This window comes from Sorex araneus, chromosome 3 (genome assembly GCF_027595985.1).
Source record: "Sorex araneus isolate mSorAra2 chromosome 3, mSorAra2.pri, whole genome shotgun sequence".
NCBI lineage: Eukaryota > Metazoa > Chordata > Mammalia > Eulipotyphla > Soricidae > Sorex > Sorex araneus.
Window position 1 is genome coordinate 7,892,335 of NC_073304.1, and position 25,182 is coordinate 7,917,516.

Sequence of the window (25,182 nt, forward strand, 5' to 3'; positions counted from 1 at the left end):
CAGTCACACCCACAAACTACTCCTAGCGCCATGTAATCCCATCAACAACCAAGATCCAGAGACTATAAAACAAAGCTCCCAGAAGCACGGACACGTGACCTCTTATAGTCTAGCCCACTGATATACCTAAAGCAGCACACATGTGTTTGGTTTTAACATACTTGCTTGTATTCTCTTACATACATTCTCTATCCTTCTTGGAGAGGCCAGCAAGCTACCAAGAGTATCCCACCTTCACGGCAGAGCCTGGCAAGCTCCCTGTGGCGTATTCGATATGCCAAATGCAGTAACAATAATGGGTCTCATTCCCCTGACCCTGAAAGAGCCTCCAATACAGCACCGTTTGGAAGGATGAGTAAGGAGAGGTTGCTAAAATCTCAGGCTGGGATGAATAGAGACGTTACTGGCACCTGCTCGAGCAAATCGATGAACAATGGGATGACAGTGATAAGGACAGTAACCCATTCTGTAAAAAACTTAAGAATAGTATGAATTAGGTCAGTTCTGAACCTGTATCTATCATTCTATTTTCAGCCACACATTTATTGCCAAGGTCACAAAAAAATATTAGTGAGATCTGCAGCAAGAGAGATAGTACACCAGGTAAAAAGCTTGCCTTGCTCGTGGCAAATAAGGGTTCCACCCCCAGCATTTCAAACGGTCTCCTGAGAACCACCAGGAATGATCCTGGACACTGTAGGTTGTGGTCGAAAAAACAAACAAAATAAAATATTAGTGAAATTTGAGATGAGACCAGCGAAACGCCCATCATTGCTGATTTTCTCAATAGCAAAAGGTGAATTCTTTATTTTTTATTTTGTTTTGTTTTGTTTGCTTTTTTGGGTCACACCTGGAGATGCTCAGAGGTTACTCCCAGCTCTGCACTCAGGAATTACTCTTCACTGTGCTTGGGGGACCATATGGGATGTGGGAGATCAAACCTGGATCAGCCACCTACAAGACCAAACGTTCTGCTTAAACTTCTGTTTATAAACACAATAAAATTTTTCAGAACAATTAACTTCTTGTATAATGTATTTACTATTAGTACCTTTAAATTCTCTAAAACTCCATTATTCCTGGGAGCTTAGTAAATGTTTATTTCAAACTACTTTTTTCATGGATTTAATAAGATATTAACCAAGACACCCCAAACCAGGAGAGTCATGGAGATGCTCAACCCGGAAATCTGAAGGCCATTCCTCACCAACCCATCATCTAGTGAATCTCAGGCAGAGCTGATCTTTTCACTGTCCCTAGTAGCTGCCCTAATCCACAAGAGCACCAAGTTTCTCAGAAGGAGCACTGCCACTTCTGAGTCCCACTCTTATCTACCCTCTGCACACCATCAAAACGTACATGGCGCTTCATGGCTTTCCACTGCCCTGGGAAAGCAACGCAACTCTTGTAAGCACCAAAGACCACCATGCCTCTAACCACTGTTCAACCCAGACTCTACCCTGGCCAACTGGGTTCCAACCACACTGGAAATTGACAACCACTCTGCCACCTCGACCACCCGCTCTTGACTCTTAGGAGGGCTGCTTCCTCCTGCCCCTTCAGCGTTCGGTTCTTTTGCTTCTTAACCTCCCCGTGGATACCAGCTTCTCCCGACAGGTAATCCTTTTCCTTATGCTCACTCACCCATTTTGATGTCTGCTTCCCAGTCTGGACTTGAACTTCTGTGAGATCAAGAATTCTGTTTTATTCTATGTTCTCTGTGCCTAGAAGGGCACCTGGCATATGGTTTATTCAACAAATTAACAAGTAAGCTAAGAAAGTCACAATTGCTAGTGAGATCAGCCCACTTTGAGATCCAAGACTGCTTTTATAGAAAATTAAGAAATGATGGCCAAGGAAAGAGTGAGGAAAGTGGATATGTGAAACTTTATCAAGCCTTATCACTAAAAGTAACCCCTCACAGAAGCAAAGCAAAATTCACAAAGTGCTAACCACGATTGCCAGTAAACCCTGACATTATTAGAATATAATGATGTTAAGATGGTTTGCGCATAAACTGAAGTCTTACTACTTGAAATCAGGTTGTTCCTATGCTTAGCTGCCTATATTATGTTTTAAATCCTCTAGAAAAGTCATTACACTAATTCCACAAAGTCTTTCCCCTTTGCTTACTTATTCAGCATTTTTACATAAAATCAAAATCATACAATTAAATACTCTCTGGTACTTGTTCTTTAATAGTTTTCTATTCATTAGGCCTTTCTGACACAGAATCTAATCCGGAACTGACTGCAATACTTTTAGAATAAATTTTAGTATAGGAGAAAGTAAACAAGTCCTAAATAAATAGCTCCTTGCTAACTAGCTTAAAAAATATATGAAATCATCTGGCAATAAATAAATCATTTATCAACAAATAAACAAACACCTAACAGATTTCATTATTTTAGTCTTTTTATATCCATTAGTTAATCCATTATGTAGTAATTTTAATTACTTTAGAAGTGTGTTAAAAATCCTATCTTCTATAACTCTGGTTTTACCAGATATATTTGATTCTTTGTATATCTCATATATATGTATAAAATATTCTTTATATATTTCATGAAATTAAGATCTAAAAAGCTATTTGCACTGTAGCACTGTCATCCCATTGTTCATTGAATTGTTCAAGCGGGCACCAATAACGTCTCCATTGTGAGACTTGTTGTTACTGTTTTTGGCATATCGAATATGCCACAGGTAGCTTGCCAGGCTCTGCCGTGGGAGAGAGATACTCTCAGTAGCTTCCCAGGCTCTCTGAGAGGGACAGAGGAATCGAACCTGGGTTGGCCGCGTGCAAAGCAAATGCCCTACCCGCTGTGCTATCGCTCCAGTCCTGACCTTATTGTGAATGCACTATGCAAAGTGAAATATTTTTCAAAATTGTTTACAGACTTCTAAAGGTCACTGAAGTTCATGCTTTGTCTCTTATTCTCATTTTATGGAATTCTGGACAATCATGCTCTTTGTGGGCCAGAATAAACCTGCTCAACACAGAATTAACAACATGCTCAGTATTTTCAGTACTGCACTCTCTCACTGCAAGGCTAGCTTAGCCCAGGGTGCCTGTCTTTCCCTTCACTCTTGCTTTATGGCACGGCCACTTTCAGGCATTATGCTTACAAGCTCAGAACAGTTACTACTGCTAAAGTTGAACAGGAAATTAAACCTGAACCGTGGATTCTAAATTCCATTAAAATTATGGCATGATTCTGAGAAGGAGAGTCACTGTCACTGTCGTCCCGTTGCTCATCGATTTGCTTGAGCGGGCACCAGTAACGTCTCTATTGTGAGACTTGTTGTTACTGTTTCTGGCATATCCAATACGCCACGGGGAGCTTGCTAGGCTCTGCCGTGCGGGCGGTAGCTTGCCGGACTCTCCGAGAGGGACAGAGGAATCAAGCCCGGGTCAGCCGAGTGCAAGATGAACGCCCTACCCGCTGTGCTATTGCTCCAGCCCGAGAAAGAAAGAAATGGAAAAAAAATAAGGTTGATTCACATTTGAATTACATCCCAAGCTAAAAATAAATATATTTACAATCCACCATTGTAAACAGTAAAAGAAAAAAGAAAAGAAAAATCTCATATTGCTTGCACAGAAATACCAGCATGCTGGGTCAGAGAGATTAACAGCAGATAAGGAGATTGCCTTGTACGTGGCCCGCACAGGTTCAATCCCCGGCAGCCCATATTGCTCCCCCTGCCCCCCTCCCAAGCTCCACTAGGAGTAATCCCTGAGCACAGACCTAGGAGTAAGCCCTGTGTAGCACCTGGTGTTGTCTGAAACACAAAATTGTAGGCATCAGTGAAAAAAAAATTGTATTGGGGCTGGAGAAACGGTACAGAGGGTTGCCTTGGACATGGTAAACCCTGGTCTGATTCCCCAGCACATATGGTCCTCCAGCGCCATCAGGAGTGATCCCTGAGCACAGAAGCAAGCCCTGGGGACAGTCAGGTGTGTCCCCACAAAAAAAAAAAAAAAAAAAAAACAATTACATTGCCTGCATGGAATGTGAGTATCTCATAAAAGTAATATAGGATATCCCAGATCTGAAAATCACAATAACTGGAACCATATATCCCTAAAATTAAAGTCTAATGCTACACTATTACACTTGAAACACAGATAGATAAATATTAAAAAGTGACAAGCAAAAAGTAAAGCGAACTGTGCAGGGTGCACTATTAGCAATGTTGGCAACGTTCGTGTGCAACCTCCTTGCCCTGGTTAGCAAGCAGGTTCCCGAGAAGACATCAATCATTATTTGCTCACTAGAGAAGTACTTTGCACAGTGGCAGGAATAGGCACAAAATATTATTAAATATGTAAGCTACACATCAATAATAAATATTAAATAGAGGAAACATCCTCCTCAAATATTTTATTCAAAACAGGAAAACTAATTATCTAGTAATTTAGGAAGCAGAATAAATTTAAAACTAAAATGATAAAGCCACAACCCAATCTTTATGCCAATGAAATTTAATTATCAGCATTGTAGAAATACTATGAGTATAAATTGAAATCAACAAAACAACTTAAATTAGATAGCTGTGACTCTGCAGAATAACTGGGACCTTTTTGAGCAACTGAAGAGCTGATTTTATTTAAATGTCTCCACTGAGAAAATGACTACAAACTTTTTTACAATCCACAATTTAGATTTCTCCATTTCCAGCAGCTTATTTCGCTAAATATTTTCCTCATAATTCAAAATGTGCATCACAATATTTTCTCCACTGAGTGCTTACGTACAAAAGATTAGCTATCAAAAGCGCTAACATTTTTTTCTGACAACAATCTGCTACTGAAATTAATGGTAGACGCAAATCTCAATTTATAACTTACTCTGACTTTTGGCAAGACTCTCCGAAGTGTCTCAGTGGGATTCTGTCGCATCAAAACTGGAAGATTTGCAATAACACTTGTTCCTTGGATATCTTGACCAGCACTGGCAGAGAAATTGAAAATTTTAATTTATTATTTTTGTTTCCACACCCAGCGATTCTGAAGTCTTACTCTAGGCTCTACACTCAGGAATCACTCCAACCACAGCTTGGGGGACCATATGGGATGCCGGGAACTGAACTTGGGTTGGCAACATGCAAGGCAAGTGCCTTACCCACTGTACTAACACTCCTGCCCCCAAATCAAAAATGTTCAATATGTTACTATGAACTAAATTGCTAATTTATAATCATTAATTTGAAAGTGATAGACCAAAGAGATAGTACGGTGGGTAGGTCTTGCAGGCGGCCAACTGGGTTCAATTTCCAGCATCCCGTATGGTACCCCACGCCCAGCAGGAGTAATCCCTGAACAAAGAGCCAGGAGAAAACCCTGAGCACCCTAGGGTGGCCCATAAGCAACAGAAAAACTTTCAATGATAAACACTTCACCTTAGGGAAAATGTTAAACTTTAAGCAAATCATTTAGGTATGAAAATAAGGCCAGAATTGAAATTTCATTATGTAAATCTTACAAGAAAGTCTAATCATTATGTTTATGCTAAAAGCTTTATTATTTTTTTTATTTTTTTAAATTTTATTGAATCACTGTAAGAGTTACAAGCTTTCATGTTTAGGTTACAATCTCTCAATGATCAAACACCCATCCCTCCACCAGTGCACATTCCCCACCGCCAATATCCCGGGTATACCCCCCCTCCCCCCGTTCCCGACCCCTCCCCCCGTCTCTATGGCAGACAATATTCCCCATACTCTCTCTCTCTACTTTTAGGCATTATGGCTTGCAACACAGACACTGAGAGGTCATCATATTTGGTCCATTATCTACTTTCGGCATGCATCTCCCATCCCAACTGGTTCCTCCAGCCATCATTTTCTTAGTGATCCCTTCTCTATTCCATCTGCCTTCTCCCCTTTGCTCATGAAGCAGTTTTCCAGCTAAGGGGCAATCCCCCTGGCCCTAGTATCTACTGTCCTTGGGTGTCAGCCTCATGTGATGCTATTTTATACTCCACAAATGAGTGCAGTCCCTCTATGTCTGTCCCTCTGCTAAAAGCTTTATTCTACATTTAAAAAATCTAAGTGTAGGGGCTGGAGTGATAGCACAGCGGGTAGGGCATTTACCTTGCACATGGCCGACCCGGGTTCGATTCCCAGCATCCCATATGGTTCCCTGAGCACCGCCAGGGGTAATTCCTGAGTGCAGAGCCAGGAGTAACCCCTGTGCATCATCAGGTGTGACCCAAAAAGCCAAAAAAAAAAAATCTAAGTGTAAACATTTGGGGATTCTTTTTTTTTCCCCTCACATTTTGGGATTCTTGTTAAATACTTAGACACCATTCTTATTTGTTTCCTGTTAACCTATCAATTTGCCTTTTCAAATTTGATTATGGAAAACTATTTTTTTTTGCTTTCTGGGTCACACCTGGTGATGCACAGGGGTTACTCCTGGTTCTGTACTCAGGAATCACCCCTGGAGGTGCTCAGGGCACCATATGGGATTCTGGGAATCGAACCCGGGTTGGCCACGTGCAAGGCAAACACTGTACCCGCTATGCTATTGCTCCAGCCCAATGGCAAACTATTAATCAGGATCAACAACAGGGGTAGACGGCAACAAGATCAAAAACAGAATCATAGGAGTTTCTTTTGGTTCCAAGAAAGTATCTTTTACGCTAGATTGGTTCTATGAGTCATTCAGTACTGGTGAAAACGCAAGCTGGTTCGAGAGATAGATGAGATCTGATTTCAAAACTTGTTAAAGTGCTCTAGCAAACAAGACAGTGTGGCTCTGGCACAAAGATAGAGTTTACAGATGAAGAGATAAGAACAGAATGTCCAGGGTTGGAGACACAGCAAAGCGGGTAGGCGTTTGCCTTGCCCAACCCCACCAAACAGTGTTCGGTCCCAGGATCACTCTGGTTGAGATAATCTCCTGAGCCAGTCAGGCAGTGATCCCTAAGCGAGCCACACCAGCTGTGGCCCCCAGGTCAAATAAATCAAAAGTAACTAAATAGAATATCCAGAAAATGGGCAGCTAAACAGGGTCACCACAATGTGACCAGAAATTCAAGGAGCAAATGGTCATTTTTTTCCCCAACAAATATTGCTGGAATAAACAAACAACTATATGCAAGATACGATATATTTCCAAGCTAAAATAATATACAAAAATTAAAAGTGGATCACAATATTATCAATTTTAATTACCGATATTATGGAGTGTAATTTAGGGACAAATTAGTCACCTTGGGTATAGCAAATGTATTTTAAATAAGACAGAAGATGCATAATTTATAAATTAACAAAATTAAACGCTATCTTTCAAAAGGGGCGAGAGAGGTGGCCCGGCAGGTAGGGTGCTGCCCTGCACAAGGCTGACCTGGGTTTCATTCCCAGCACACAAACCCAAGCCTCACCAGGAGTGATCCCTGAGTACAAAAATAAAAAGGCAAGCCCTAGACTGGCATAAAATGCGGACCATAACATCTATGCAGCAAAAATGTATGCCTAGAACATGTAAGAAAAACAATCAAGCTAAAAGATAATTATATTCAACATAAAATAGACACAAGATTTAAAAAATTCTGTCACTGTCACTGTCATCCGGTTGCTCATCAGTTTGCTCAAGCAGACACCAGTAACGTCTCCATTTTGAGACTCGTTGTGACTGTTTTTGGCATATCGAATATGCCATGGGTAGCTTGCCAGGCTCTGCCATGGGGGCGAGATACTCTCGGTAGCTTGCCGGGCTTTCCGAGAGGGGCAGAGGAATCAAACCCAGGTCGGCCGTGTGCAAGGCAAATGCCCTACCTGCTGTGCTATCACTCCAGCCCTTAAAAAATTCACCACAAAAAAAAAATTCACCACATAAAATATACAAATGGCAAATAAGCATATGAAAAATAAATTCAACAAAATTAATGACTGAGTAAATTCAAATTACAACCATAACAATACTGCACATCAATTAGCATAACTAAGTTTTATGTATATAATATTTTGGCTCTGGGGGCGTATCTAGCAGTGCTCGGGGCTTACTCCGGGTTCCGCACTCAAGGATCACTACTGGCAGTGCTTGGAGGGTCATATGGGATGATGGGATCAAACCCAGACCGGTCACATGCAAAGCAAGCACCTTAACCTGCTACGCTATCTCTCCACCCCTAAATTATAAAGGCTGGACTACACAATGACATCAAAAATAATAGGAGTATAAAATGTTACAACTTCTTTGGAAGTTTGACAATACCTTCAAAGGTTACCCACAAAATTATCAAACCACCGAGACATATCACTGTTAGATATTTAGAAGTCAACAACTACAGAGATGCTTGAACACAAGTACTCATCCGATCATTTTCTCTTGATTTCTGTACTAGATGAAAAGTGGGGACAACTCAAATAGTCACAAACAGATGGGACTGCCAATTAGACGGACCCATCCACACAGTGGGATCCTAGCGATAGACAGGAATGAACAACTGACACACGGCAGAGCATGGGTGAAGAACAGACGAGCGTGCTGAATGAAAGAAGTCATAATTAAAGGAATCCATGCTACTAGGGTTCCACTTGTGTGGCATTACAGAGAACGCAAACTAAACTATGGCGACAGGAGGTAGGTCAGCGGCTTCCTTGAGGATGAAGAGGCAAAATGAAGTTGAGATTATGAAGGGACGCGGTAACCTTCTGGGCAGTCATGCTTATTTGCTACATCACAGTCGGAGGTTTGGGGGGGAGCTGAATGTCAAAAATCATAATGTTATTGGGCCCAAGTGATAGTACCGTGGGTAGAGCACTTGCCCTGTTCACTGCCAACCCAGGTTCTATCACTGGCACCTCACAGGATCCCCCGAGACCCACCAGGAGTGATCCCTAAGCACAGAGCCAGGAGTAAGCTCCGAGAGATGCCTCTGCCCAGGGCTTACTCCTGACTCTGCGCTCAGGGATCACTTTTGATGGGGTTCTGGGGATCATATGGGGTTCTGGGTGTCAAACCTAGGAATACCACATGCAAGACAAGTGCCTCACCCACTGTCCCATTGCTCTGGTCCCCAGTTCAAAAAAATTTTGAGTTTAAAACTATCAATTATTTTTTTGTTTTCAAAGAATGATAAAAGGATTTGATAGAAAATGGTATATGGGAAAAATATGTACACTTTTAATAACAGTCTATAAAAGCATCTACCACAGCCCACAGCAAACACTCTACTCAATGGGATAAAACTAAAAGGCTTCCCTCTAAGCTCAGGCAAGGGCGGCATGTTTACCCACTCTTACCATGTCGATTTGATATAGTACTGGAAGTACTTGCCATAGCAATTAGGCAAGAAAAAAAATTAAGGACAACCAGATAAGAAAAGATGCAGTCAAGCTCTCACTATCTGTGGATGACATGATACTATATTTAGAAAATTTTAAAGACTGAAAAAAAGTTCCTTGAAATAACAGATCTGTATAGTAAACTGGCAGGCTACTAAATTGACACACAAAAGTCTGTGGCTTTACTTTATGCAAATAATGAAAGGGAAAAGAAAGATATTTTTTAAAATCCCATTCATGGGGCTGGAGTGATAACACAGTGAGTAGGGCGTCTGCCTTGCACACGGCCGAACCAGGTTCAATTCCCAGCATCCCATATGGTCCCCTGAGCACCACCAGGAGTAATTCCTGAGTGCATGAGCCAGGAGTAATCCCAGTGCAATGCCAGGTGTGACACCCCCAAAAAATATATAATTAATTAATTAATTAATTAAAATTAAAATCCCATTCATAACTGTTTCTCAGAAAATCAGTTAAACTAAGGAGATGAAAGATCTATACAAAGAAAACTACAAAACTCTACTTCAAGAAATAAAAATGGACACAAGAAAATGGAAATATATCCTGTGCTTATGATTTGGAAGAACTGACATCATCAAAATGGGGGCCAATACTCCCCAAAGCACTGTACAGATTAGATATGGAACACCTGAACATATCTATCACTTTTGAGTAAATCAAAATATTTAAATATATAAATTAACATAAATATAATTTATTTATATATTCAACAGATAATTATATATTTTATTTAATATAAAGGATATATGTATAATCCTTTTTGGTATAGACCCTTAGGTCAATGGAGTAGAGCTGAATATCCTGAGAAAATCCCTTAGGTATATGATCATTTGACCTTTGATAAAGGAGCAAAAAATATAAAGTAGAGCCAGGTAAGCCTCTTCAACAGTGACTCTGGAAAAACTGGTCAACTACATGCAAAAAATAAAATCAACTCTGACCTCTGTCAAATGCACAAAAGCCAATCAAAATGGGTGGATTAAAACCTCAACATGAGGTATCCATAGTGTACACAAAGAAAAACATGGGACACACCAAGTATCCAAAAACAAAATGGAGACGAGGCCCTGCACCCCTGTGTTCCTGTCAGCACTTTCCACAACAGCCCAAATCTGGAAACAATCCAAGAGTCTAAGAAAAAATGACTGAATAAAGAAGCTATGGTATACAGCTACAATGGAATATTACTTGGCCCTAAAAAAGACAAAGTCGTGCAATTTTCTGCTGCATGGAGGGACCTGGAGAGTACTGTGCTGAGTGAATTTAGTCAGAAGGAGAGAGATCAACACAGAATGACCTCTTTCATGTGTGGGGTATAAGAAAACATATGGGGGAATAACAAATGTCTGAAGACAAAGGAAATAAAGAACATGGGACAGGTATTTAGTAGGAAACACACCACCTGAGGAGGCTGGGGCATAGAACACAGGCAGCAACTATGTGGAGGGAAGATCAACCAAGAAGAGGAGGGGGTGCTGGAAGGTGGTAAAGTGTTGTGCAGGAAACTCTTGTCAGCAACAGTGCGGTAACCCACAGTGCACTAACTTAGGTCATTGAAAAAGTGCTCTCCTAAAGGCAGACTGGTGGCTGGGAGGCAAATGGGGGGCGGGGAGGGGGATGCTGGTGGAGGAAAGTTGAAACAACGGATGCCTGAAACTCAGTCATGGATAACTTTGCAATCTCATGGTGACTAAATTTTTTTAATTAAAATAAAATTTAAAAACGTATAAAAAGGAAAAAATGGAACATGAGTTGGAGGGGACTGGAGCGATAGCACAGCGGGTAGGGCGTTTGCCTTGCACGCGGCTGACCCGGGTTCAATTCCCAGCATCCCATATGGTACCCTGAGCACCGCCAGGAGTGATTCCTGAGTGCAGAGCTAGGAGTAACCCCTGTGCATCGCCGGGTGTGACCCAAAAAGCAAAAAAAAAAAAAAAATGAGTTTGGGAGAAGGCTGTGTATAGGACAGAAGAAATATTGAAAAGGATGAACCCGAGTACTGTGATCGAGCTTGCGCATTAGGAATCCCTTGTGCTGAGGTCCCACTTTTTCTCTCTTGCTGACTTTGGTCAGACTGAGTGAAAACAAACCAGAGACTCTCACAGAAATCTAAAGAACTGAAAGCAATCTGTGTAAGTTTAAGTCCACATTACATAATTCATTTTATTGCCATTTCAGGAGTACGTAATTTTAACAAGCTTATGTGATAGCACAGCAGGAAGGGCATTTGCCTTTCATGCGACCAACCTGGGTTTGATTCCTCCGCCCTTCTCGGAGAGCCCGGCAAACTATCAAGAATATCCCACCCGCATGACAGAGCCTGGCAAGCTCCCTGTGGCATATTCGATAAGCCAAAAACAGTAACAACAAGTCTCACAATGGAGACGTTACTGATGCCCACTCGAGCAAATTGATGAGCAACGGGAAGACAGTGCTACAGTGATAGTGTGATAATAAACATACTTTTTGCCTAAAATACAGGTCCTAAAACTTGCCTTGAAATGCTCAAGGAGCAATCACCACACAAGCTGCTCTGTTAGCCCCGACCACAAACCCTTGCAAGAGGCACCAATTTCACTCGGAAAACATGAAAAACACCACCCCACCCGGCACCCTTCATTCCTCTCTAGCTCAGAAGAACTGGGCTAATCACCGCAGCTGGCTGCACGGGAAACAGGAAGGAAAGAACGAGGAGCCAAGTGAATTTAGGACAGCTATCTTTTAGAGTCCAGATTAATGTTGCTAATTATTTCATCCCCCTCAGGAGATGAAAATCGGGACTGAGTTCAGATCCTGGTGCACGGGATCCTCCCTGCTCTTTCAAACGTCTTTCAAACGTCTTTTATAGGAACATCTCAAACCACTCCATCCCCCGGGCAGTCTTCTGTTGTAATAAAAAGTTTGGTGGTGGGAGGGATACTGGGAACATTGGTGGAGGAGAACGGGCACTGGTGGAGGGATGTAAAATGAAATGCAAACATGAAAGTTCATACGTTTGTAATTGTACCTCATGGTGATTCACTAATAAAAATTAAAAAAAAAGTGTGGCCGTCTTTCTGGTTATCTCTCCGTCATCGCCATCATCGTGATGGGTAATTTCATCACTCAAGTGAGAGTGACGGCTGGTGGAGACCCCTCTAATCCACTCACACTGGCCGCAATCTGACCTCCCCCGTGCTCCTTGAGGCGTCTAGCAGCTGTGCCCCACACCCTTCAGCACCCACGAGCCGCCACCAAAAACGTCCAGCTCTGGAATCTCAGACTCTCGTCTCTCTCTGTGCTCCACACACCCTCTTCTTTCTATCTTCCTATGCTAAGTCTAATTCTCAGCCCCCTCACATTCTAACCCCTCAAAGTCCTTTCGATTCTCCAGTGCCTAATATTCCTCCCTCCCTACTTCTATTTCTTCCTCCAGCCTGAGCGTCCCCATTGCTTTGATTGATGCTCTAGTGCTTTCGCCTGGCTCCTTCTGTTCTCCTCCTCAGAGTAACGCGAAGGAAAACAGTCATGAATGGAACACACGCTAAGGCATGATGCTGATAAGCATTCAACTTGTGATCACATTATCAAGTTCTCAAAGTAATCTCACGTGGTCAATTAGGTATCATTATTAGCTCTACCTTATAGATGAGGTAATTGGAACTCAAAAAGATGAGAGTATTTGCCCAAGATTACCTAGCCCATGAAATTCCAAAACCCATACACTAACCACTACACCACACTGCCTCTCTTCCATCTTGTGCACACAGCCAATTCCAAACCCCTCTATCTGCGCTATCCAACCCATTCCTTCTCCTAAACTATGTAGTATGGGGGGGGGGGGAAGTTTAACTATGCTGTTAAATGCTGTTTAATGTACTTAAAATATATACAATTTCAAAAGCACTCCTCTACAAATAAGGCTCTCTGTGCTGGTACACGAAACCCACAAAGAAAGGTAACCACCAAAGACAGCAGAAACAAGGGCCAGGAGGACTGGTCCACGTCTGAAAGCCCGCCACAAGTTTGGGTGGGAGGAGTCAGGATAAAGAAGTGTGACAGAGAACTATGACAGTGACGGTTGGAGATGACCCCTCTGGCAAGTACTGAGTGCTAAAAGTAGGTAAAGGGAAATACCTGATAACCTTTCAGTACTTGAATTGCAAACCATAATGCCCAGAAAAGGGGGGGGGGGGCATGGCAGGAGGGAGGGAGGGAGGGAGAGAGAGAGTGCTGGGAGGAGGAACTTGGGACACTGGTGAAGGGACAGGTGCTGGAACACTGGATGACTGAAACCTAATCATGAAGACTCTAACTGCATGTCTCACAGTGCTAAAGTAAAAGTAAGCACTGTAGCACTGCACTATCATCCCGTTGTTCATCGATTTGCTCGAACGGGCACCAGTAACATCTCCATTGTGAGACTTGTTGTTACTGTTTTTGGCATACCCAATATGCCACAGGGAGCTTGCCAGGCTCTGCCGTGCGGGCAGAATTACTCTCAGTAGCTTGCCAGGCTCTCCGAGAGGGACACAGAAATCGAACCCGGGTGAACCACATGCAAGGCAAACACCCTACCCGCTGTGCTACAGCTCCAGTCCAAAATAAAAATAAATTAAAAATAATTTTTTAATTGTTAAAAGGTACCCAGCAGGGCAGGACCTTCGCAGTTATAGAGACTGACAATACCGTCTTCCTCTGTTCTTGGGTCTTGTTTTCACTCTCATGAGAGCTCAGAATCTAAGAGATCCACAAGGAATCTGACTCGGTATCTTGAAGGTCCTCCTCTCTGTTTTCCTACTCAGAGACCCCTGCGGGTGGGTTCAGCCCCAGGCCCTCCAGGAAGGACAGAGAGGAAGGGAAAGAAGCTCTCCCTAAGGGACAATGCAGCAGAAAACTGCATCGTCCTTTTCCCACTGCCGGGAAAACTAACCTGAGAAAACAGGCTTTGCTGCGGCGCTGGCGATGGCTCCGGAGTCAGGGGCACAGTGCTCCCATACATCGGGTCTGGGTTCAGATCCCGGTACACACACTCCCGCCCCCGCCCCCGCCCGCTCTATAAAGTGTGGCCCTGGTCACCCCCCGGCATCGCTGGGTTCAGGTCGCACCCCATGTGCGGCCCAGCCTGGTGTTTCCTCACGCGGGCACGTGCTCCAGCTCTGGAAGCAACTCCCTGGCCCCAAACTCCCTCGCTTTACAGCACCAGAAGGAAGGGGCCAAGAAACACTGAAGGGTCTGCGTGCCAGAGGAGGGACTTCACCTACAGCCTCACTATAATCCTCACAGAAATGAGCAATATGCTGACACTCTCAATTCGCAGTCGAAGAAAGTCCAACAGAAAGAAAAAGAAGTGGGGCCGGAGCGATAGCACGGCGGGGAGGGCATTTGTCTTGCACGAGACAGACCCGGGTGCGATTCCCAGCATCCCATAGGGTCCCCTGAGCACCACCAGGAGTAATTCCTGAGTGCAGAGCCAGGAGTAACCCCCGAGCATCGCCGGGTGTGACCCAAAAAGCAAAAAAGAAAAAAGAAAAGAAAAGAAAAAGAAGAAGCAACTTCCTCAAGTCCAAAAGCGACTTACTCCAAGCACAAAAGATGAAAGCCAGGAGCCCCGGTTGTGATTTCTAAGAGTCTAACGAGGGCCACTAGTTAGACACAGGCTCAGAGTGCTATCAAATGAAGTCACTCAACTTTGAACTTAAAAATGCCTCTAACTTGACCAACTTGTATATAACTCAGTTGATATGGTTTCTTTTACAGTGAATTCTTTTACTAATGCCACCAAGGAACTAGCTCAGGAGGTAAAGCAACGCGCCAAGCACGTGCAAGGTCCTTAGCGTCATCCCTGGCACTGCAGGCCCACTCCTTGGCACCTCCAAGTGGGCGCAGAGCCTACAAAAAACTTCCCGGCTGATCGTTTCCGGTCTAAGATAAGTAATACTATCCCAACCCTCTGCGACATTAGTTCTCCCCCGTTGGTTGAAGCAGTGTCACCACACTGAGTGAGGGCAGGCCCTTCATGCTCTCTGTATGGGGAGTGCTTACTGAGACCTAGAAAATGGGGAGGTGGCGGGGGGGCGATGTGCATGTGTGCACATGTGAGAGAGAGAGAGAGAGAAAGGGAGAGGCAGAGGGAGATAGGGAGATGGGAGAGAGAAAGGAGAGGGAGAGGGAAGGAGAGGGTGAGAGAGAATGAGGGAGAGGGAGAGGAAGAGATAGAGAGGAAGAAGGAGAGGATGAGAGAGAAAGGAAGAGGAAGAGTGGGAGAGGGGGAAAGGATGAGAGAGAGAAAGGAAGAGGAAGAGTGGGAGAGGGGGAAAGGATGAGAGAGAGAAAGGAAGAGGAAGAGTGGGAGAGGGGGAAAGGATGAGAGAGAGAAAGGAAGAGGAAGAGTGGGAGAGGGGGAAAGGATGAGAGAGAGAAAGGAAGAGGAAGAGTGGGAGAGGGGGAAAGGATGAGAGAGAGAAAGGAAGAGGAAGAGTGGGAGAGGGGGAAAGGATGAGAGAGAGAAAGGAAGAGGAAGAGTGGGAGAGGGGGAAAGAGAGAGAGAAGCGAGGGAGAGAGAGAGAGAGCAAGGGGGAGGGAGAGACTCAGCAGTCTCCAGGCTGGATAGGATTCACTCGATCCTTAGAAAGGCCACTGCACACAGCCCGTCACTGTGCTCTGCGGGGTAGAAAGGAACCAAAGAGAGCAAAAGGCTCAGAGTCTGAGTCCCAACTGGAGTGGGAAGGCACGCCTCATACAGAAATCAAACAACACAACCAGGCCTCAAGACAAAACTTAACACTGAGCGGGAGAGGGAACAGCCAAAATTACTCCCAGTGCTCCTTGAAAGGGTGCTCAGGCTTCACTGGACGATGGAGACAAATTTTAATTCCGATTCAGGCTGCCTGAGTGGGGCAGGCCAGGAGGCCACTGGGAGGCGTGTGAGTGGCGCGGTCCAGCACGCAGCCCAGGCCACTGTCCAGGAGAACAGCCCAGACTCACACCCACGGATCTGGAAATTATGTCACGGGACAATTACTGAAATCTAGGAGTGGATGGTGACCCAGAAAGAGAGCCCTGGGTAATACAGAGCGCTTCCTGTCTGCTCACTTGACTGGTCTTACTGTAAGTGAGGCACAGAATCAGAAAAGATGTAACAAAAACAAATCAATTGTAGACATTAAAAGCTTGTCAGTCACCCAAAATCAATCTGGAGAAGCTGTGTGAAAGGGTGATAACTTTTCCGTGATTCTAAAGATAGGACATAATGGAGCGTTGGGGCTAAGGGGCCTTCGAAATATAATTTACTCCTCACAAGATGATGATGGTGCCAAGAGGGTCTGGAGAAGTTAATGGAAGCTGTTTCCAGGTCAACCAGCTAGTCATTGTTGGAGTCAGGAGTCACGAATCCAACTAAAACCAACAAAATGATCAGAGCACCTCCAGAGGTGCTGCACTAACTACCTACTTAAATTCATATCACACATACATTTCTTTCTTTAAGAGAAGAAACTAAGCCAATTTTCTTCCAGATACTTCTGAGAGCCAAAGAACGACTTGAGGGCCAAAGAGATAACACAGGGGGTTACGGCACTTTCCGTGCAAGCAGCCAGCCATAGTTTGAGCCGTGCCTGCAGTGATCCCTAACACAGAGCCAGGAGAAAGCCCTGAGCACTAACAGATGTGTCCAACCCCCTCCAAAATTTTAGCGATAAAAGAATTGCCAGACCTCTGATGATCTTAAAATCAAAATATGCCCAGCAAGCTACCGAGAGTATCGAGCCCACGCGGCAGAGCCTGGCAAGCTACCCGTGCATATTGGATATGCCCAAAACAGTAACAATAAGTCTCTCGATGTGAGACGTTACTGGTGCCCGCTCGAACAAATCGATGAGCAACGGGATGACAGTGACAGATGAGCAAAGGGAACATCAATTAATTATAAAGCAAAAAGATAAATACTGATCAATAAGTAAATAATGAAGACATTTACTCATTTATATGATTATAATAGTAGTAGATCTACATGTTATTAATGTGAGAGTCATGAAGAAACTGTATGTAATGATTTTTACTTCAAAATAATGATTTGGTAAAATAGCCAGTCTTCTATTTCTATTCATATACTGGTGACCTCTATGAAACAAAGTAATTTAGAGCAACATACGTGTTTCAGCATCAAAAAAACAAATTTGGTGGCCAGAGATGGTAGAGGATTAAGGCATTTGCCTAGCATAAGGCCAACCCCGGTTCAATCCCTGGCACCACATATGGTCGCCTGAGTACCACCAGATATGGCCCAAACCTTCCCCCTAAGAATAAATTCATAAAACAAAGAAAAAATTAAATAAAAAACCACAAAAAATGAATAAAATGTTTTAAGAGAATGAATTTGTTAATATATTTTAGGAAAAAAATCCAACTTCATCAAAATATAGGGAGAGGAAATAAACAGATACTTCCCCAGTGAGGACATATGGTTCACCACTAGGAATATGAAAAAGTACTGTTGTCAGGAAAATGCAACTCAAAATAATAATGAGATATCACCTCACACCAGTGAGAATGACATTAAAAATTAAAATTTTAAAAAACAAAAACAACCAATATTAGCAAGGATGTGGTGAAAATGGAACCCTCTTTTCACTAGCAGTGAGACTCTTGTGTGGTTCACCCTCTACGAAGAACAGTATGAAGACTTCTTTAAAAACTAATAGAGCTTCCATATGACCCAACAATCCCACTTCTTGGGATCTACCCTAGAAACACAAAGACATTAATTGAGAAAGATGTGTACACACCTATGATTGTTACAGTGCTAAGTCCAATAGTCAGAAATGTTCAATAATAGATGAACAGATAAGTTGTAGCATATATCTGCCACATGTATTGCATATATAGGCCACAATGTATGTTATACACACATATATGGTATGTAGTATGTGTATATGTATGCAGATATATGTATAAATGTTCAATAATAGATGAACAGATAAGTTGTGGTATATATATAATATATATATGTGAATACTATGCAGTCATAAGAAAAGATGAAGAGGCTGGAGCGAGATAGCACAGCGGGGAGGGCGTTTGCCTTGCATGCAGCCGACTCGGGTTTGATTCCCAGCAACCCATATGGTCCCCTGAGCACCACCAAGAGTAATTCCTGAGCGCATGAGCCAGGAGTAACCCCTGTGCATCACCAGGTGTGACCCAAAAAGAAAAAAAGCGGAGAGGAGAGGAGAGGAGAGGAGAGGAGAGGAGAGGAGAGGAGAGGAGAGGAGAGGAGAGGAGAGGAGAGGAGAGGAGAGGAGAGGAGAGGAGAGGAGAGGAGAGGAGAGGAGAGGAGAGGAGAGGAGAGGAGAGGAGAGGAGAGGAGAGGAGAAGGGAAGGGAAGGGAAGGGAAGAGAAAAGAAGGGAAAAGAAAAGAAAAGAAAAGAAAAGAAAAGAAAAGAAAAGAAAAGAAAAGAAAAGAAAAGAAAAGAAAAGAAAAGAAAAGAAAAGATGAAATACTGCAGTTCATGCTACTTAGATGGAACTAGAGGGGTCAAGTTCAGTGAGGTAAGAGGAAGGACAAATACCAGACAGTCTCACTCCTCTGCGGCACAGAGAAAAACAAAACAAGGGACCAGACAGGATCAAATGTGGACAGAACCTTGACATTTTTATTGCAAAATGGAGATTCCCAAGCAGTGGGAGGAGGCAGGAGGAGAAAGAGGCAGACGCAGGGGGTAGAAGTGAGGTCAAGGGTGGAGGGTCGGGGGCTCTCTAGGGCGCTGCAAGTGCACTGACTTTAAATATGAAAACCATGAAAGCTAACGGTATTGAAACCATGTGACCTGAATTGCAATTTTAGAAATAACTCAGCAGACTAAATACATGTTTTGCATGCAGGAGTCCCAAGTTTGATCCCTTATGATGTGTGCATGGTCCCCAAGCACCATTGGGAGTGGCCCCCAAATCCAGAGCAAGGAATATCCCCCTGAGCATTACCAAGTGACCCCCGCAAAACAAAAGCAGGTCAAAGCTGATTAATATATCCTGGACTGGGTTTTGTTTAACTAGAGGTGGGCTGGAGCAATAGCATACCAGCAGGACGTTCGCTTTTCACGCGGCCGACCTGTGTTTGATTCCTCCGCCCCTCTCAGAGAGGCCGGCAAGCTACCGAGAGTATCTTGCCTGCACGGCAGAGCCTGGCAAGCTCCCTGTGGCGTATTGGATATGCCAAAAACAGCAACAATAAGTCTCTCAATGAGAGACGTTACTGGTACCCGCTCGAACAAATCGATGAGCAACGGGGTGACAGTGACAGAGATAAATATTTTGAAGGAGTGGAGAAAAAGATGTGCTGACCATCTGATATAATGGGGTTAAGTGTCACTGTGCAAGAATGCCACCAATATAACTAGAACATTCCCTGCCCTTTACTGGTATAACAGAGAAGCTAAGGGCGTGTGTCCAAGGGCACACACCTAGTTAGTGACTGTGCTCCATGTATCCTAGCAACCAAGAAAGATCCACACTATAGAGATCTCTCGGCTTGGTAAGAAAAACATCAAAGAAATCTAGAAATTATATATATTCTTAATGCCTAACAATCTAAAGCTGAATTTTAAAATACACTATAGGGAATATATAAATTACATTATGTTTTGTATATAACCTTGCATAATGAGTAAGAGACTAGAGCTGAACTGGTAAAGCAAATGACATTTTTAAGCATTAGGAGAATGTTTCTTGGTGTTGGAGAAATAGCACAACAGACTAGACATTTGCTCTGTACGCTGCCAACCTTGACTCAAGCCCCAGCACCACATATGATGGCTCCCTTGAGCACTGTTAGGAGCGACCCCTGAGCACAAAGCCAGGAGTCAGCCCTGAGCACAGCCAGAAGTGACTTTCCTCCCCCATCCAAATTAAGTTTGTACCTTTTAAAGGGGCTGAAGAGACAGAGTCGGAGTTGGGTGCTTGCCTTGTACATAGCTGACCCTGATTCAATCCCCAACCCTGAGTATGTCTTCTGGGCTGGAAAGATAGTACAGTGGGTAGGGCATTTGCCTTGCATGTGGCTGACCTGGGTTCGATTCCTAGCATCCCACATGGTTCCCTGAGCACTGCCAGGAGTAATTCCTGAGAGCAAAGCCCAGAGTAATCCTTGTGCATCACCGGGTTTGACCCAAAAAGGAAAAAAAAAATGAATATGTCCTCTAAGCACTTCCAGGAGTGATCCCTGAGCACAGAGCCAGGAGTAAGCCCTGAGCACAGCTGAGGGCTTACTCAACCCAAAAAAAACAAACCAAAAAGAAAAAAAGAAGTATTTTTCCTGAAGGGGAGAAAAAAACATACATTTACCACTACTATTCTAAAAGAAAAGAAAAAGTGGGGACAGAGAGATAGTATAGCAGGCAGGGCACTTGCCTTGCCTGTAACTGACCCGGGTTCTATCCCTGGCACTAAATATATGAGTATATGAGTACGGTCACGAGCCCCACCAGGAGTGATCCCTGACTGGGGGTAGTTCGGAGGATTATGGCATAAGGACATTGCTACTCTGGTGGTGGTGGTGGGTGTGGCATGGGAACAGATATTTTGAAAAAGTATAAAACTGTTTACCCCTAATAATGTGTCGAACACCTGCCTTGCACAGGCCAACCCGGGTTGGATTCCCGGAAATCCATATGGTTCCCCAAGCACTGCCAGGAGTAATTCCTGAGTGCAGAGCCAAGAGTAACCCCTGAGCATCATTGGGTGTGAACCAAAAATCAGTTTTTTTTAAAAAAAGGCATGCCACTAAAACAAACACAGACTTGTAAACCACTATAATATACATATGATAGATAAATCATTTTTAATAAAGTATTGAAGTTACCCCTCGATAAGAGGTAGGAGGATTGGGACCAGAGGGATAGTACAGCAGGTAGGGTGTTTGCCTTGCATGTGGCTGACCCGGATTCAACTCCTGGCATCCCATATGGTCCCCCAACCACCACCAGGAGTAATTTCTGAGTGCAGAGCCAGGAGTAACCCCTGAGCATCGCCACTGTGACCCCAAAAAATAAAAAAGGAGGAGGAGGGTTGAACAGAAGTACAAGAGAAACTAACAGATAATATTTTCTACTTATTTTTCTGGAAACTGGTTACATGAATGTGTTTATTTGTGAAACCTCAACAAGTTATCTTCTTGCTCATAGTTCTACTTACATTCAAAAATTTGCTTTGAAAAAGATACTGCTAAGAGACTGCCTCTTTAAGATTCCTGATCCATTAATTTAATATACATAAGACTGAATGCATATATAAGTATATACATGCATATACACATACATATATATGAAGAACAGAGCAGAACCAAACTCAGTGCCTGGATAAAAGACAAAAATATTGGGCACCCAAAGAGAAAGCAAGATTGTTGTGTGCGCGGTTTGAAAAGCCATTGTCTCTCCTCCTGCAACTAAGGCAATTAACTGAGTAAAAGACTCTCCCAATTAACCCGTCCTCCAGCTCCTTGCTAAGGACCAGCTGAAAGCTCAGCATTCCCGGACACTCCTAGAATCCTTTCACTAGTGTTGGTCATAAACAAGAGTCAGCTGTGTATGTTCCCAGACAATTTAAATATTACATAAACATATGGAAGCAAAAAGAGCTGTTTCTATGAAAATTAAGTTTAAAGTTTAAAAAAAAACTCTGTAGGTAAGCTGCCAAAGAAAATTGTTCCTGAGATAGAGGAAAACAAGACTATTTGCAAAAGACAGTAGAAAAAAAAATTTAATTCTACGACTATGCTTTCAGACTATTCCATTCTCTTCCTTAAATCCTTCACTTTAAAGAAACCAGTACTTGATATAGTAAACATGTTACTGGGGTGATTTGTACAAGGAAGAGTATTCTGAACTGTACTCATCAAACAGATCCATGTAGCACTGTAGCACTGTTGTCCTGTTGTTCATCAATTTGCTCAAGCGGGCACCAGTAACGTCTCCATTGTGAGACTTGTTACTGTTTTTGGCATATCGAATACACCATGGAGAGCTTGCCAGGCTCTGCCGTGCAGGCAGGATACTCGAGGTAGCTTGCTGGGCTCTCTGAGAGGGACGGAGGAATCAAACCCGGGTCGGCCACGTGCAAGGCAAATGCCCTACCCACTGTGGTGTCTCTCCAGTCCAAATAAATCCATACTTAAAGAAAAGACAGTGGACAAAAACACTAAGATGAAATACCAAAGATCTGTATCATTTTTATGAATGCCCACTTTAACCAAAAAGTTTCTGATCAACTATTCATCCCAGATGTGCAAGACTGAGGTTGCTCCAGTATACATCTCCCGGGAAAACTGAGCAATCACGGCCACATAAGATCCCCACCTCAACTTTCTTTTCTTCTTCTCCATCCTTTCTCTCTTTCCTCCCCTCTCTCCTTTCTCTTTCGCTCCTCTCTCTCCTTCCACACATTCTAAATTATTCACTTCATCAAAAGTCTGTAAAAGGCAAAAGGTATTACATAAGAAATTGATATGAGATCTTAAATAAAAGCATATCAAGGAATTTTTATAGGATAGGCATTTTGAAAGATAAATCCATTAAAAGTTAACCAGATACTAAGGAAATCACCAGGGTTTTTACTTCCTTGGTACCCTATTCTAGTCTTGAATGCAAGAGTTCCCAGATGTAATTAACAACAGCCACAATTTACAGTTTTCATTTCTAGATTTGAGTGCAATATATATTTCATTTCTAGATTTAATTGCAATATAGCACTATTGTCCCATTGTTCATCGATTTGCTCGAGCGGGCACCAGTAATGTCTCCATTGTGAGACTTGTTGTTACTGTTTTTGGCATATGGAATACCCCACAGGTAGCTTGCCAGGCTCTGCCGTGTAGGCAGGATACTCTCGGTAGCTTGCCGGGCTCTCCAAGAGGGACGGAGGTTGGCCACATGCAAGGCAAACGCTCTACTCACTGTGCTATTGCATGGCAATATATACAAGATATGGTGAGTACTGAGGTCCCAGTACTGCTGGACCCAAGAACCAAACCAGGCAGTACGGAACCAGTCAAACATTGCAGTGATTCCAGTTTCCCTGACCCCAAGCCTCAGCACCACTGGGATTGTTCTCATTTAAAAATAATAAGCAGAGCCGGAGTGACAGTATAGCAGGTAGGGTGCTTGTCTTGCACGCAGCCAACCCGGGTTGGATCTTTGGCACCCCACATGGGACCCTGGATTCTGCCAGGAGTGATCCTGAACAATGCCATGTGTGGCCCCAAACCCAAAATTAGTAAAGCAACATCTGAAAATCAGGAACAGTAACCACTCAACACGTGTAATGTAAATAGCAACCACTGCTTAAGTGACAACGTCATCTAGAGTTGCAGGTGGAGCAATAGGACAGCAGGTAGGGTGTTTGCCTTGCAGGTAGCAGGCCCGGGTTCTATCCCTGGAATCCCATATGGGCCCCCGAGCACTGCCAGAAGGGATTCCTGAGTGCAGAGCCAGGAGTATAACCTGAGCATAGCAAGGAAAAATAAAAAAAGACAAAGTCATCTGGTAAGAAAACAAATCTGTAAAACAGGTAGATGCTATTATTCGGCTTCAAATGATAATTACAATTTGTAAAGATACTGATTTCTAACAAGAAGTTAACTTATTAGCTGAAACTCAGCTTATATACTTGTCTGTGACTATCAAATCAAGGAGAAAATACCACTGTCCATATTGTTTTCCAGAAAGGCTGGACCAGTTGGCATTCCCACGAACAGTGAGGGAACATCCCTTTTTCCCCACATCCACACCAGCACTGGTTGCTTTTGTTCTTTTGAATGTGTGCCAGTTTCTGTAGTGTGAGATGATATCTCATTGTTGTTTTGATTTGCATCTCCCTGATGACTAGGGATGTGGAACATTTTTTCATGTGCCTTTGGGCCATTTGTATTTCTCTTTTGAGGAAACTTCTGTTCATTTCTTCTCCCCATTTTTTGATGGGGTTGCCTATATATTCATTGCAGCACTGTTCACAATAGCCAAAATATGGAAACAACCTGAGTGCCCTAAAACAGATGACTGGTTAAAGAAACTTTGGTACATCTACACAATGAAATACTATGCAGCTGTTAGGAGAGATGAAGTCGTGAAATTTGCTTATAAATGGATAAACATGGAGAGTATCATGCTAAGTGAAATGAGTCAGAAAGAGAGGGACAGACATAGAGGGACTGCAATCATTTGTGGAGTGTAGGATAGCATCACATGAAGCTGACACCCAAGGACAGTAGATACAAGGGCCAGGAGCACTGACCCATAGCTGGAAGACTGCTTCATGAGCAAAGGGGAGAAGGCAGGTGGAGTAGAGAAGGGATCACTAAGAAAATGATGGCTGGAGGAACCAGTCAGGATGGGAGATGTATGCCGAAAGTAGATAATGGACCAAACATGATGACCTCTCAGTGTCTGTGTTGCAAGCTATAATGCCCAAAAGTAGAAAGAGAGTATGGGGAATATTGTCTGCCATAGAGGCAGGGGAAGGGTGGGAAGGGGGGGGTATACCCGGGATATTGGTGGTGGGGAATGTGCACTGGTGGGGGGATGGTGTTTGATCATTGTGAGATTGTAACCCAAACATGAAAGCTTGTAACTATCTCACAGTGATTCAATAATTTTTTTAAAAGGAGAAAATACCACTATCTTCTTTTAAAAGTTTAAGCAACTAACAAGGTAACAAGGAAATAGGGAAAGGAGAAAGACATAAATTAACATTAATGAGGACCCATTCTGTATCAGACCTTGACGCTTAAAACAACCCTGGTATGCGGAAAGGATTCGTTTTACAGATGAAAAAAAACTTAGCCATAATCAGTGACTTGCTCCTGGTGAGAGTGACACAGATAGAATCTGTCTGATTCTA

General features: G+C 43.2%; 1 protein-coding gene across 1 annotated transcript in view; it reads right to left on the bottom strand.

The window, feature by feature from the left end:
- PPP4R4 (protein phosphatase 4 regulatory subunit 4) overlaps positions 1-25,182 on the bottom strand; it is a 101,946-nt gene that overhangs the window by 68,608 nt on the left and 8,156 nt on the right. Inside the window, exon 3 of the mRNA XM_055133406.1 lies at positions 4,853-4,955. Coding sequence (XP_054989381.1) covers positions 4,853-4,955 — 103 coding nt within the window. The remainder of the gene's footprint in view (positions 1-4,852; positions 4,956-25,182) is intronic.